At 40.2% G+C, this 15,521-nt stretch overlaps 1 protein-coding gene across 1 annotated transcript in view; it reads right to left on the bottom strand.

The window, feature by feature from the left end:
• Positions 1-15,521, bottom strand: part of myo15aa (myosin XVAa) — an 85,947-nt gene that overhangs the window by 20,790 nt on the left and 49,636 nt on the right. The window contains 6 exon segments of the mRNA XM_051941517.1: positions 11,910-11,939; positions 11,942-12,018; positions 12,020-12,083; positions 12,086-12,096; positions 12,192-12,263; positions 12,265-12,347. Coding sequence (XP_051797477.1) covers positions 11,910-11,939; positions 11,942-12,018; positions 12,020-12,083; positions 12,086-12,096; positions 12,192-12,263; positions 12,265-12,347 — 337 coding nt within the window.

Below are 15,521 nucleotides of genomic sequence, written 5' to 3' on the forward strand. Positions count from 1 at the left end.
TCAAATTGTTGAACTATTCCTTTATCATGAAACTCAGTGCTGCTAAGTTGGTAACAAGAATCAACATCAACCAAAATTCAGCTTAATCACCATTTCCAACATTTGATGGCCCAAACAAAGTATTTTAAGACTATTATATTTTCATGTAATTTAAGTAACGGCAGCATTAACATTGGAAATGTTCAGAAAAAGGATTGTGGTCACACCAGATGAAGCTTGCTGGTTGATGATGGCCTGTTGCTGCTGGGTCAGTGCCGCCTGCTCCAATCCCTGGAATGCGATAAAGGTGATGTAAGATTTAGTTGCAAGAAAAAAATAAAAGTACACACAATCCTCTGGAAGACACAACACCTAAAACAGCAGACCCCTCCTTTTCTATTAAACCCCACACTGGAACTTTGCATCCAGCAAACTGAATATACTGTTAGTCCATCATGCCCACACACTTCAGGCCACACATGCTTGAAAACCTACTGCACACTGTTTCATTGTACCTGGTACACCTGCCATCACAGGTAAGCCTGGAACCACAGTGGTGGCTGGGAGCGAGGGCATCGCTGGCAGACTGGGGACACCAGTTCCACCAGTGACATGGGACGCTACATCAGCATCTCTAGCAGCACCAGGGGCAGTGTGGGGCAGCAGCAGGGGAGTGAGAGGGTAACGGAGTGGGAGCTACATGGGTGGAGTGAGTCTGCTGCTGGTGGGGCTGCTGGGGCCGGTTGTATTGGTGGTATTGTTGCTGCTGTTGATGCTGTTCATGGTGGTGGTGGTGGGAGGGGATTGGCATGGCAGGGACGGGGGGCATCATCCCTCCTGCTACTGGGAGCACCGGCACAGCTTGAGGAGCAGCAGGGTAAGGATTAGTGAGGGCTCAATTTCAATTTTAAATGGACTTGATAGGCACTGCGTGTCCCAAACAGTCACTGGGACACTTTCTACATTTTACACCAGATGGATATTTCAATAATATGTTAAAAAGAAATTATCACAAACACTGGTTCAAGAGCTGCTATCATATGCTGAGTGCACACTATTAGCCTGGGAATGCCTTTTTTTAGCTTTGTCTACCATTTTGGTCTGTGAAAGTAAAATGAAATGTGAGCTCTTCAATGGTCATTTATAAGTTAATCATCTGTTAGTGATCACTTGCTTGTATGCCTATTCATTTTCTAGGTAATGTTGATCAGTGTTTTATGTTACACAGCTCGGGGTAAAAAAGAGATCTCAGGTCATTAATTTTAAACTGAAGAGGCTTCTTGGTCATCTTTCAAGAGAGATGCCTTCTCATCTCTAGGAGGCATTTTTGTCGAAGGCAGGGGTGTCAAGGGCCACATACAGTCCCTGACAAAAGTCTTGTCGCATAAGGATACAGTAACCTTAAATGGCATAACTTTATTTCTAATCAATCAGTTCTCACAAAAAATGGTTCACTTTAATGTCAAGGGCTTTCACATTAATAACTGGGTGCAAATTGAACCCGTCATAAAGTGTCCTGATGTTCACGTCTTAGTAAAGCCCATAGCATCTGTTTTTGCAAGGACAAAAGTCTTGTCATGTCTTTAAATGATTCAACCAATCACAGACTAGAAGCTCACCTGTGACAAATACTGACACATTCCCAGGTGTGTATAAAAAGAAACCCAAGACACAAGACCTTCATATGAAGCCCAACCTGACCCCGACAGCATGCCAAAGATCCAACCACAGACCAAAGTGCTGATCATCAAGACCCTGAAGACCAAGTCTGCTGCTGTGATAGAGCTTTAATGTATCCAAATGTCAAGTAGAGAGGATAAGAAAGTTCTGAAGAAACTGGTGATGTTTATGACAAGCCCAGGTCAGGCAGACACCTGTTGGAGAAGAGCATTTGTTGCTTCGACAGTCCAGGGCCAGCCCTTTTTCAACTGCAACAGAGTTACATGTGGACTGGTCGCCAGAAATCCCTGTATCTACAAGAACAGTTTGTCAAATTCTCTCACGCGGTGTTCTCCATAGTCAAATTAGTGCATAGAAACGAGCATTAAACAGAAGACAACAGAAAATTGTGTTGCATTTGTCAAGGTCCACAGCAGGAATCCACAGCACACTTGCAGGAATGATGGACAATGAAAAGTGGCAGAAGGTTGATTTTTCTGATGAATCATCCATTGAACTGCATCCCAATCAAAGCAAATCCTGCAGAAGCTGCACTGACCCAAGATTCACCAAGAAAACAGTCAAGTTTGGTGAAAGAAAAATCATGGTTTGGGGTTACATCCGGTATGGGATGTACGAGAGCTCTACAGAGTGGATGGAAACATCAGCAGCCTGAAGTATCAAGAAATTCTTGCTGCCCATTACATCCCAAACTATAAGAGAGGGCAAATTCTGATGCAGAATGGCGTTCCTTCTCATACTTCAGCCTCCACATCAAAGTTCCTGAAAGCAAAGAAGGTCCAGGAGCTCCAGGATTGGCCAGCTCAGTCACCAGACATGAACATTATTGAGCATGTCTGGGGTAAAATGAAGGAGAAGGCTTGGAAGATGAAACTGAAGAATGTTGATGCACTCTGGGAGCCCTGCAAGACTGTTTTCTTTGCCATTTAAGATGACTTTATCAATAAGTTATCTGAGTCATATGAGACATATGGATGCGGTCCTCCAAGCTCTGGAAGTCATACACAATATTAATTCTTTTTTGCAAGACACCATGGCTTAATGTTCTGTTTTTTATAGCATATTTGTGTATTCAGAATAAAGTATATGTATAATTTCAACATTATTTTTGTATTCGACAAGACTTTTGTCCAAGCAAATCTGACCTTTCTGTCCTAATTAAATGATAAAACTCAATGAATAATATAAAACTTAATTTTGGCATAATAAATATAATCTAGAGGGCTTTGTCATTCATATGAGCCATTTCTGATTCCAATTGATCAACTACAAGTCCAGTTGTTATGTTTTTCCTACAACTTAAGAGAAGCGACAAGACTTTTGTCAGGGAGTGTACAGTCCACTTTGATCTCAAATGGGCCAAACCAGTAAAATCTTATAACAACCTATATGTAATGATAACTTCCATTTTTTCCCCTTTGTTTTAGTGCAAAAAAAGTACATTTCTGAAAATATTCACATTTAATGATCTATGTAATTACAGAACATTATGAATAACTGGAAATTTTGTAAGAAAAACAACTGCAGTTTCAACAATATTATGCCTCACTTTATCATTTACACATCTTTGTGTATTACAATGGACAGATCACAGTGTATCTACAAAGGCACAAAACATTTAGATACAGGTATCTGGAACCGAAAATTAGAGTTCATCTAGAAATTATTTTGAATTTAGCTTTACAAATGTACAATTTGCAGTTAATGTCTCCTCTGGAAATTTTGCACTTTGCAAAGTCATCCTGTGGGCTGGAATGGACACTCGGGTGGGCCAGTTTCGGCCCGTGGACCGTATGCTTGACGCCCATGGTCTAAAGAATGTAGATTATTGCACTAAATTTCCTCTACAACTATTATTGGATTGCCATGAATTTTTCTGCAGATATACAGTGCCATTCAAAAGTTTGGGGTCACTTCGAAATGTCCTTATTTTTGAAAGAAAAGCATTTTTCAATTAAAATAACATTAAATTAATCAGAAATACAGTCTAGGCATTGTTAATGTGGTAAATCACCATTCTAGCTGGAAATGGCTGATTTTTAATGGAATAGGGTACAGATGAATATTCCAGCAACCATCACTCCTGAGTTCTAATGCTTCATTGTGTTAGCTAATGTGTTGATGATTGATTGATGATTAGAAAACCCTTGTGCAATTATGTTAGCACATGAATGAAAGTGTGAGTTTTTACGGAAAACATGAAATTGTCTGGGTGACCCAAACTTTTAAATTAGTATAGACAGTTCTGAGTCACTGACTTTCCTAGAGCTACAATGTTGTTGACAATGTGATATTTGTGACATGTCTTCATTGGATGGACTGTAACAACTTTGGTGATACTCTGACTTTCATCAATATAAAGCCACAATTATAATTTGTTTAAAAGACTTGCAAAGCAAATATTGGCTTAAGATTATGAACAATGAAAACACTGTACCTGTGTAATGTCAGAAAGTTAGTATTGTCATTGTGTGAACGTTAATAATAATGATGATAATGGATTAGATTTATATAGCGCTTTTTGGCCACTCAAAGCGCTTCACAATGGACCCATTATTCATTCACTCACACATTCTCACTCTGGTGGTGGTAACGCCCCCCACTGTTGACTAAAGCATGTAGTTGTGCAGTGGTGAAAAAGCAGATTGAGATTCTTTAAGAAAAGTTACCACTGAGGCAATGTAAAAATACAAGTAAAGGTCCTGCAAAAAAAACTTATTTAAGTAAAAGTACATAAATAATGCTAAATTAAGTCAAAGTATTAACTAAGTTCTAGTTTCATCCTCTGAGATATATATATATATATATATATATATATACACACACACACACATGCCACCATTATAATAACACACTGAATTATCAGTGTCAGCAGCATGTTATTGTTGCAGCTACTGCAGGTGGAGCTGGTTTATGTGCTTTTATATAAATCCATTCTATCTCTAAAATATTCCTATTAAAAATTGCAAAGACTGTCCATTGCTATTTCCTTCATACCTATTTTTCTGTCATCACTGTTTTTGTCGCTTTCTCTACGGAACATCAGAAACCAATTAAGTTAGAAGATACTGTTTGTAATATGATGAAGAATAGAAATCTTTACACCTGTACATTCAGAGACTTCAAAACGCTCACTCCATATTTCTAAAAGTTGTAGTGAATCCAAAGAAAGAAGGGAAATAAACAAGAGTTTACCTGTAAAAAACAGTGAGATAAACAGTTCCAGATATCTGAAAAGCTCTAAATATGTGACTGCTAGATTTAAATTTACCTGTAACACTCTTGTTCAGCCACAAAGAGACAAACACACAAAGCAGCAGTGACAAAATTAGCAGGAACCACATGACTGCAGAAGTATTTGAAATTAACAAAAGTCTGTGTAGCAGGAGAAAGAACGGTAGCGACAGATGCCCATAGAGGTTAAAGAGAAGTCACCTGTGGCCAGTGAATGCTGTCTATGCATTATCTATGAGGCCAGACTGCTCATTACTGCCTCTAAACAACAGATTCAAGCTGGTGAACTGTGCACCTGAACTTTTAAACTTCAGACCTGTTCAGTGTCACTGAGCAAACAAAAAGGAAATACCATAATGGCAATATTAATTACTTTATATTGCTTGCTTTTGTCATCTTTTGTCATTTTTTTAAGAACTCCCCTTTTTTGTAACAATGTTGCACTGCAATAGTTCACGTACTTTTTACGTTTTTGTATTTTTAATTTCAGATGCCTGTTTGTTTCCCTAAGAGGTGAATCATATATTACCCTGAAAAATTCAAAACTGAGTAATTTTTCTGGCACTCCAGGGAGAAAAAGGGCAAAACTATTTATCACCCTGAGACTAAAGCCATTTAGGGCCAACTAGAGCAAGATGAATTATTGATGCGAAGCGGCAGGAAAGAAAGAGTTAGGGAGAAGGATGGATGCTGGGACAAAAGATGGGCTGGAAATGAAAAATGCAGCAAAAATTAAAGAAGAGAAAGAAAGGTGAGCTGACAGAAACATGCAAGAAAACAAAAAAAACCCCACAAAAAACACAAATACAAACAAAATAAAACTGGACAAACTACACACACACAACTTTAGTGTACCTCCTGGATGTATTCCTGGTGGATAAGGCCGACTGCGAGCTGTATGACCCCCTCTCCCCTCTCCTCCTGTGATGCCGATGCCTCCACCTCCTTTCATCCTTGCTGACAAACTTCCAGTCTTCTCCATGTCCTGGTGGTATGAAAAATTCAGCAGAAAGACAGTGGAATATGGTAAGAAAATAGAATTTAAGAAACATGAGATCAAGGGGAAAAAGTGCTAGAAAAAGAGAGAGAGAGAGAGAGAAACTAGAAGAATTAGAAAGAGGGAGTGTATTGTATTGCACTGGTTGATTCAGACCCTTTCAGAGTGAGTCGGTAGAGCTGCAGGAACTGAATACTCCCTAGGAAGTACCGTACATGCTGGAGGAGATGCTCCAGCGCATGCAAACACAATTGGTAAACAGAAAAGTTGTAGGTCTGTAACAAAATGTGATATACAGTGGGTACGGAAAGTATTCAGACCCTTGAAATTTTTCACTCTGTGTCATTGCAGCCATTTGCCAAAATCAAAAAAGTTCATTTTATTTCTCATTAATGTACACTCAGCACCCCATCTTAACAGAAAAAAACAGAAATGTAGAAATTTTTGCAAATTTATTAAAAAAGAAAAACTGAAATATCACATGGTCATAAGTATTCAGACTCTTTGCAGCGACATTCATATTTAACTCACATGCTGTCCATTTCTTCTGATCCTCCTTGAGATGATTCTGCTTCTTTATTGGAGTCCAGCTGTGTTTAATTAAACTGATTTTACTTGATTAGGAAAGGCACACACCTGTCTATATCAGACCTTACAGCTCACAGTGCATGTCAGAGCAAATGAGAATCATGAGGTCAAAGGAACTGCCCAAGGAGCTCAGAGACAGAATTGTGGCAAGGCACAGATCTGGCCAAGGTTACAAGAATTTCTGCAGCACTCAAGGTTCCTAAGAGCACAGTGGCCTCCATAATCCTCAAATGGAAGAAGTTTGGGAAGACCCCAACTCTTCCTAGACCTGGCCGTCCAGCCAAACTGAGCAATCGTGGAGAAGAGCCTTGGTGAGAGAGGTAAAGAAAACCCAAGGATCACTGTGGCTGAGAGCCAAGTTCAGACAGCTGGTCTAAAAGAGGATGAAATGAATCTTAATGTGCATGTAAATTTGTCACCATTACGTAACCTGGTCGTCTTTTCCTCTCTGCTTTTAGCCAGAGATGCAGTCGGGAGATAGGAGAAAGTTCCACAAAGTCAACTATCATTGCACCCTCCACCAGTTGGGGCTTTATGGCAGAGGCCCGACGAACCCTCTCCTCAGTGCAACATACATGAAAGCCCGCATATAGTTTGCCAAAAACACATGAAGGACTCCCAGACTATGAGAAATAAGATTCTCTGGTCTGAGAGACCAAGATTGAACTTTTGGTGTTAATTCTAAGTGGTAGTGTGAAAACCAGGCACTGCTCATCACCTGCCCAATACAATCTCTACAGTGAAACATGTGGTGGAGCATCATGTTGGGGGGTTTTTCAGCTGCAGGACAGGACGACTGGTTGCAATTGAAGGAAGGATGAATGCGGCCAAGTACAAGATATGCTGGAGGAAAACTTCTTCCAGATGCTCAGGACCTCCGACTGGCCGAAGGTTCACCTTTCAACAGGACAATGACCCTAAGCACACAGCTAAAAGAACAAAGAGCTTCAGAACAACTCTTGACCGTTCTTGACGCCCAGCCAGAGCCCTGACCTAAACCCAATGAGCATCTCTGGAGAGACCTTAAAATGCTGTCACCAACATTCACCATCCAACCTGACAGAACTGGAGAGGATCGCAAGTAAAATGGCAGAGGATCCCCAAATCCAGGTGTGAAAAACTATTGCATCATCCAAAAACTTATGCTGTACTAGCTGAAAAGGTGCTTCTACTCAATACTGACACAGGGTCTGAATACTTATGACCAGTGATATTTCAGTTTCTTTTAAATATTTGCAAAAAATTCTACATTTCTGTTTTTTCTGTCAAGGGTGCTGAGTGTATCACAAATCAGACATTTTAATGTCCTAATTATTCCCTTAATTCCTGTTAAAGCTGTAAACATACCTCAGCAGCTCTCCAGTTTGCCCCAATGACGGAGCTTTTTGCATTTTTGTTGCTAATAAACCAAATGTAAAGCTTGCACAGCCGTTTGCCTGCCTGCTGACAGTCAAATACGTAGGTCGCTCAGTAACCTAATCATCCCTCATGTCTGCTCCATTCATACGCAAAGAGGCAGTGGATCACATGTTCCATCTATCCGTCAACACTCACCTCCATTCACACTCAGATGGCAGTAACATGGGGGAGTATGACATGAAAGTTGAGGTATTTCATTAATATATTTCCATCTGTATTAGTCTATATCTTCGTTGCTACTCATTGAATGTCTATATGTTCAGCTTGTTTGTTTGACCAACAGTCTGAAAGATATTGGAATTTACAGTCATATGAAACTGAGAAAAGCTCACAATATGACACACTAGTTCAGTTGTAGCTCATTCACTGTGTATGTAAACCATTTATATAAACACACTCATACACACATTTGTAGAAAAAACTGTAAGTCATAGTAAGAAGACTGATGACATAGTGGAATCTGTTATCTTTCTTCAAGGATAACTTTAGATAATAATATTGGTCTGTCACTCCAAAAAACCTAGATATTTTGTGTAAGTATTTCTGAACCAGAAAGGAAATACAGCTGGGACCTTTAGTAACGGTTAACCAGCATGAGTACTTACTATACTGCTGTCAACAGCACAGGTCGAAAACTGTCCAGGTATCGGTCCATTCCTCTCTGAGCCTGACCATCACTGAACGCATCCGACTCTACTGGACACAAAGGCAGACAGGCTTTAAACAATTTACACATACATTCAGTACCATAAACAACCAGATACTTTCCTGTGTAACATCTGGACATATTCAAACTATTCCGTTCCAAAAAAAATATTCAGCCCATTTAACATGAAAGACATTCCAGGATTGACTAAAGTTATTCAGAATAGTCAATAAACTCTTTGCAAGCCAACAAATGTTGAGCTTACTGAGGCACGAAGTCTTCCTAAAGGCCAATATTAAGCACCTTTTGACCATTAAGACCTTAAAGCTCGTCCGAGTTTGAATCGCAGCGTCTCCCAAAACACTGTGTCCCCCCTCCCTCTATTCCCCCTTTATTTGGCACGCCGCAGACCTGACGAGCCCGGATGCTGCAGCATCTTGCCTGTTGCTGTTTCCACTCCTCTACATTTAGATACATTTAGTAAATAAAAAGGAATTACTTAGAATGCGTATGAGTCTAACTGTCCTAATACCAAAATAACATGAATCTGCTAGGACGAACGAGTAAAGTTTCAATATTATTACACTCGTATCCCTCTCGATGTTGTTTATCAAACTTAGTGCATTTACTCGTGTATATGTGTACATGTTATTTATTTCTATCTAGAGTTCAGAATGCATGATCCTCTGACGAAAGTATGTCCCAGACCCCCAACATCTTCCTCCAGAGTCGGCATCTAAATGAAGCCGTCAGGCGGCTATGGAGCCGTGTCGGGAGCGACGCGAGCACCCCGAGCCAAAAAACGTCCTGCAGTCTCTGCCGACAAGCCGGGATGGTAACTTTTCGAAGTGCTGATCCCTGATGCTCTCTCGGCTCCTCACAGCAAAACAATGTGCTCGCGTTGCGTAGTGCGTAGCTCGCCCACCTCGCATGGCTTGCTTGCTGTGCGTAACCATTGATGACAGCAGACAAAGCTGAAGCTCAACTTGATTGTCGCATGACCGCGCTTTTGGAATAACATGGGGTCTATAGAGGAAGGCGGAGCTCATGAATAAATTTCATATCGCGTATACTAACATTAATTAGTATCAACTAACTAACACATTTAAGCTTTGTTAAAAAATATACATAAATTGAAAACAAACGGAAACCGGACAGCAGCTTTAAATGAACATTCCAGGAGTTGTTTTACAACTTTAAGTATTTTAGCCCATTCCTCATGTCTAAAAGCTGCAGTCAGGTCCTTGTTTTGGTGCTGACACTTCTTTTTCTGGATGAAAAGTCACGTGATTGGCCAAAGTCTCCTGTTTTGGCTTTATAAAGTCTGCATGAAAGAGACCCGAAACACATGCTGAGTCTAATTTACTCTCAGACCACTTGAATACATTACGCTGAAAGCGGCAAAAAAATACTGCCCTCTCCAGCTTAACTGTATTTGTATAAATGCAAATGCAAACAATACTCATTAGGATTAATTTTTTTTTTGTAAATATGGCTGTATTGCAAAAAAAAAAAAAACATTGTTCTTTTGAGAAACACGGTCACACTTTTTTCATCACTTGACTATGTGACTCAACCCATAGAACTTTAATTTATTCAGATTCAAGATAATTGTTCAATAAGTAAGCTCAGCATATCGACTACACCACTGTAGTTCTGAAAGATACTGTGTATATTATAAATATATGAAAACAGCTGTAAAGTTTAGACCTATCCGTTGAGTGTGTGTGCGTTTGTACCATGCTGTAGTAACCATCAGAGTCAGGCAGACTGTAGGCTGTCTACTGCTCTGACAGCAACGGAAGATGAAGCTCCTCATCTGAGTCAAAGCCACTGCCAAACAAAGCACTGAGAGGAAAGGATTAATATAATTTGTAAACTATTGTCTCTGGTATGTACTGTATTTGGTCACAGCGCATGTATGTGTTATTGCTGCACTGACAGGCTGCATTAGCTCTGACTCTAGCCGTCAGGCTGATGACAAGTAGCCTTCTGTTTGGAAGTTGATGGAAGCTCCAGGTCTGCAACCAGTCCATCACATAGTCAGACCAGCTAGCTCCACCCACTGGCCGTGCTCCTTCATCAGAATGGAACTCCCCTCCACCAGTCAGACACCCCTACAAGACAGCTCACATATTCAGATATCTGCATGTACTTCAGCCATTAATGCTGCAGTCAAAGATTATGTACTTGACCATTATAATGTTAAATATTGGCATTAATGTCCTATTCTACTGCAATAAAACTCTTCAATGCATCTGTCAAAAGGACTGTATTACTTTGCCTGCTGATTAAACCACTTTACATAATGGACACTTCACATTTTAAAGTCTATCTATATCTGTAAACTTGACAGCACCTTCTTATGTCATTTGCACATTCTGTCACTCTTGTATATTCTGTTTTTTCTCTATTACATTGCATATTTCACTTTATTCTATTCTATTTATTTATCTTCATTTATACCGTAATATTCCGTGTTGTCTTACTGTTTTCTCATTTATTGAATAACCATACTGCTGTAACAACTTAATTCCCTCCAGAGGTTAATAAAGTCACCTAAGTCTAAGTCTATGAAACTGGAAGTGAACTGAAATTAGGATTACGAAAACAAAAAAGATGTAGTGATGTATGAAGAAATCCAAAACAGTTCAAGACTATCACACTTAAATTTTGGTACTTATCCAGTTGTTTCTCCTGACTAGATCATTGTTTGTTGTATCTACTCTTAGTTGTACATTGCTTTGGATAAAAGTGTCTGCTAAATGAAATTGTAGAATGCATAATTGTAGATATACCACATGCACTCATAAAATGACAAGAGTAATATATTCTAAATGGACACCCAATGCATAATTTGGCACCTGTGACGCAGGATATGTCCTGCTAAATCCTCTCCGCTGGTCCAGAATGGACTGGACACAGAATGACCCTCCTGCAGAGAGATTATTAAATAATCAAGCAGCATCTTGATCATCAGTATTCCCCTTGTGGATTTGAAGTCACACCAAGTTTGTGTCAACAAGCACACTAAATTGTGCTAGTCCTTGAGCCCGAGGTCCACCACCTGATCCTGACTGCAATGAATAATCAATGATCAGTGGCTGTAACTGATCCCAGACAATAAAAGCAAAGCCAAAGACCTCTTTGGGTGTGAGACAGATGGCTTACATGATATTAATCAGCATTTAGTTTTTTTGCTCCTTTGGACATCAAATAAAAGATCTAGATAAATAAAAACGATTTTAAATTTTTTTGTTGTCTCAAAGCAGTATCCTCCAAAAAGTGCCAAGGGCCAGAAACATAAAACTGTGTGATGTATGTATATGTATTAAAAAAGACAAGTAAATAAAAGAGGTATCTCACCATCAAAGCAGTGCACATGCAACACCATATAGCCTTCTTCCTATTGGCTGTCCACTCCAGCAGTGACAGTGGATAGGTCCGTGCAGTCTCAGGGCTGAGCCTGAGCCTATCTGCATCTTCTGCTGCCTTGGATGAGTCTGTGTTGCAGCAATGCCTGACAACCAGCAGGGCTTGATCTGACACAAACCTGAAGAGCAAAGACCAGATGAAGTATTGAGGCAATGAAGAAACAGGTGTAATAATGAGAAAAAGCTATAACATTTTGTCAGTGTAATTTCTTACTTGAGCAGGTATTTGTCCATCTTGGGTGATGGAGAAACTGCAAACGCATCCAGCAGCAATAGCCAGCCTCTCTGCGTTGTCTATGTTAATGTTCCTCCACACCTGATTGACAACTTGAGCCAGGATCTCATCTCGTAACCCGGAGACAACAAGCCCCTCTGATTGAATGTGTTCCCAAAACATATCTCACTGCGCACCCCATTCAGACCTGAGGATCCCCCTGAGGCGTCAACACTGAAGAAAGCCAGAATGAGCAGGCAAGACCACCACCAACTGGTAGACATGTGATATTAGATTTAAGGATGTTCTGCCTGTTAGATTTGTCCAACTAAACTGTGTGGTCCACTAAGAACTGAGAGTGAATTCACTGTGGAATTAAAGCTGTAAAATATGTTAGCTTCGTGACACCAGCTCTAACATTCTTAAGTCTGTTATCAAGTGGTGCAATATTATAGGAACTTTCTTTCATTAGAGGATGGATGGTTTCAAGATTGCGGCACCCTGCTCGCTGCATTAGCTGCCACAACATGGGATCATTTTGTGTGATAATTATGACAACTTTTGATTCAGCAGTTAATCCGCCATCTAAAGTAGGGCACGTGTGTGTATGATTGTCAGTTCCTACTTGGACTATGGACATTGAACATTTTTTCAGCTGTGAACTCGGACACTCTGGAGAGGCTACGTAGCTTCGGACGCTGCGGCCAGCACTGAGGTGGTGGTCTAGCCTCCTTCCCACACAGACCGGCGCAGGGAGAGACGGAGGTGGTGCAACAGAAAGCTTAAGTGGGGCTGCAGGGCTGGGCTAGTGTTTCACTGACGTCACACATCCGGGTCAGTAAGTACCTCAGCGCCATTTTGGGTGGCAACTTTGTTGAGTCCATGACTGGAGTTTATCTTTTAGCCTAATATTTGTTGGCTATGGCTGCCACTTAGCTGAAAAAGTATATTGACACACTTGATAGCACTTCAAAAGACCGATATCAGAGGAAGTAGAGTTAATTGATGGTAAATGGATGTATTATATAGTGCTTTTATTCAAAGCAACTTTACATGATATATCACATTCACACACTGATGGCAGAAGCTGCCATGCAAGGCGCTAACCACGACCCACCAGGAGCAATTAGGGGTTCGGTGTCTTGCTCAGGGACACCTCAACATGAGCTCAACGGGCCGAGGATCCAAACGGCAACCTTCCAGTTACAAGACGGCCACTTCTACCCACTGAGCCATGCCACCCGCCGGATGGAATCCGCCATCTAAAGTAGGCATGTGTGTGTATGATTGTCAGTTCCTACTTGGACTATGGACTTTGAACATTTTTTCAAAGCTGTGAACTCGGAATCGATCCTTATCAAGTTACACAGAAGGACTGGACAAGCACCCACAACGGCCTGCCTGACGTGAAGTAATTTGAGTAAGTGTCAGCCATTTGCGCTCATAATATGAGGAAGTAGTAGCCTAGCCGCGCTAGACCCATGCTCTGAAGACACAAGGGTCTAGGCACGCTCGACAGGGAGGGAGGTGGGCTAAAAGGTTGTCTATCAAATCACTCTGCAACAATTGGGTAGGTATACAACCAATCAGTGCAACGAATAGGCTCCTTGAGCGCCGGAAATCAGAGGATGCGGTAGTTCGGTGAAGCCCTTATTTATACAGTCAATGGTGAAGCTCAAGTATATACAGACATGTTAACAGAAAGATTATTCAGAGTCGGTGCTAATGGAGCTCAACGACTGTTGTCGTTTTTGTTGTCGACCCTGGCAGAGAATTAAATTTGTTGCCGTGGTTGTCTAGCGCGGCAAGGCTAGTTGTTTCTGGGTGTTTCTGTCAGAATCGTCGCGTCTCTGTCGTCACTTAGTTATGCCCACCTTCTGACTCTACACTTCATGGTGATTCGTCCGGCCAGTTTAGGAGCATCCAACCTCGAGCCTTATGGAGGGTAACTAGACCCAGCCTGGCAGAGAATTAAATTCGTTGCCGTGGGTTGTCTAGCGCGGCTAGGCTAAGGAAGTAGCACTTTCAGACACAGATTTTTTTGCCGAGATTTTGAACACAGTTTGGTGTAGAATTCGTCCAAAAACAGCATTAATTCAGGTCGCCGATTTAACTAACAATGAACCTAATGATTTTTTCTATAATTAGGCGTATCATTAGTCTATCTAAATTAAATTAACTGGAATAAACAGTGGAGTCTGGCTAAGATCACGCTAATGTGAGCTAACGTCCCAGGTATGGTGTCCTGTTGGGGCAACGCGAATCCTCGCTTGAGAAGCAGCTATTTTGAAATGATTGTTTGTTGTTTATTTCACAATGTTACACAAGTCAATACTCCAATTTGAGATCAATAGAGTCTTGTCAGTTTTTACATGTGAAAATGGACACCCTAAAGAAGCTCCAAGCTTATAAAGTAGGGGTCCAGCATCCCACCACCCATAACAAATTATTGTTTTTATTAAAATAAAAATAATATTTTAACATTGTCAAGTGTAGCTCAATACAGCTCATAGGTCTGCAAGAGAACAATAGAACATGTATCAACATAAAACAGCACTCTTACTCATGTGGTCCTTAGGAAAAAACGCAGCACTTTCATCACTGAACAATTACATCCTGCACAATACGAAAACTGACCTCATGCATAGAGAGAAAATGTAATCCTTGTAAACACTGTAAATACTGGACCGCAAGTTCAATCAAATAAGTAATTTTCCTAAAAGTTGACCCTTTAGTTTTCTTTTAAATATCGATAATGTAGCAGATAATTTTAAGTTATTCTCCACCCCATTCCAAAATTGTGGACCTTTACAGCATATACTAAAGCTAGTACCTTTTAAATTCCTATATTTCCCTTTAAAGACGACTTATTCCTAGTTTGATGTTGATGAGAAGGTACCTGTAGTGGAATGAGTTCACACAGTCTAATATTTAACCTGTTAACAACGTTAAACATTGTACAAGCATTATGATAAAAATTTATTTCAAGAAGTTATAGAAGACCATATCTATGAAAAAAGCATTTGTTGAAGTATTATACCCTGCACATGAGATGGCTCGCATGGCTTTCTTCTGTAATGTCAGAAGTTTAGCTGTGTGAGTGGTATACGTGTTATTCCATATTATATTACAGTAATTCAAATGAGGCTCAAACAGAGATCTGTAAAATGCCAGGAGCGCTTTAAGCGGTAGCAGTTGTCTTACTTTGAAAAACAATCCTACAATTTTAGACAATTTTTAACAGTCTCATCAATGTGTTTCTTGAAATTTAGAAATTGATCTATATAAACTCCTAAGAATTTAGTAAACTCTATTTTTTTTTTAACAATT

This window comes from Acanthochromis polyacanthus, chromosome 21 (genome assembly GCF_021347895.1).
Source record: "Acanthochromis polyacanthus isolate Apoly-LR-REF ecotype Palm Island chromosome 21, KAUST_Apoly_ChrSc, whole genome shotgun sequence".
NCBI classification, from domain to species: Eukaryota; Metazoa; Chordata; class Actinopteri; family Pomacentridae; genus Acanthochromis; species Acanthochromis polyacanthus.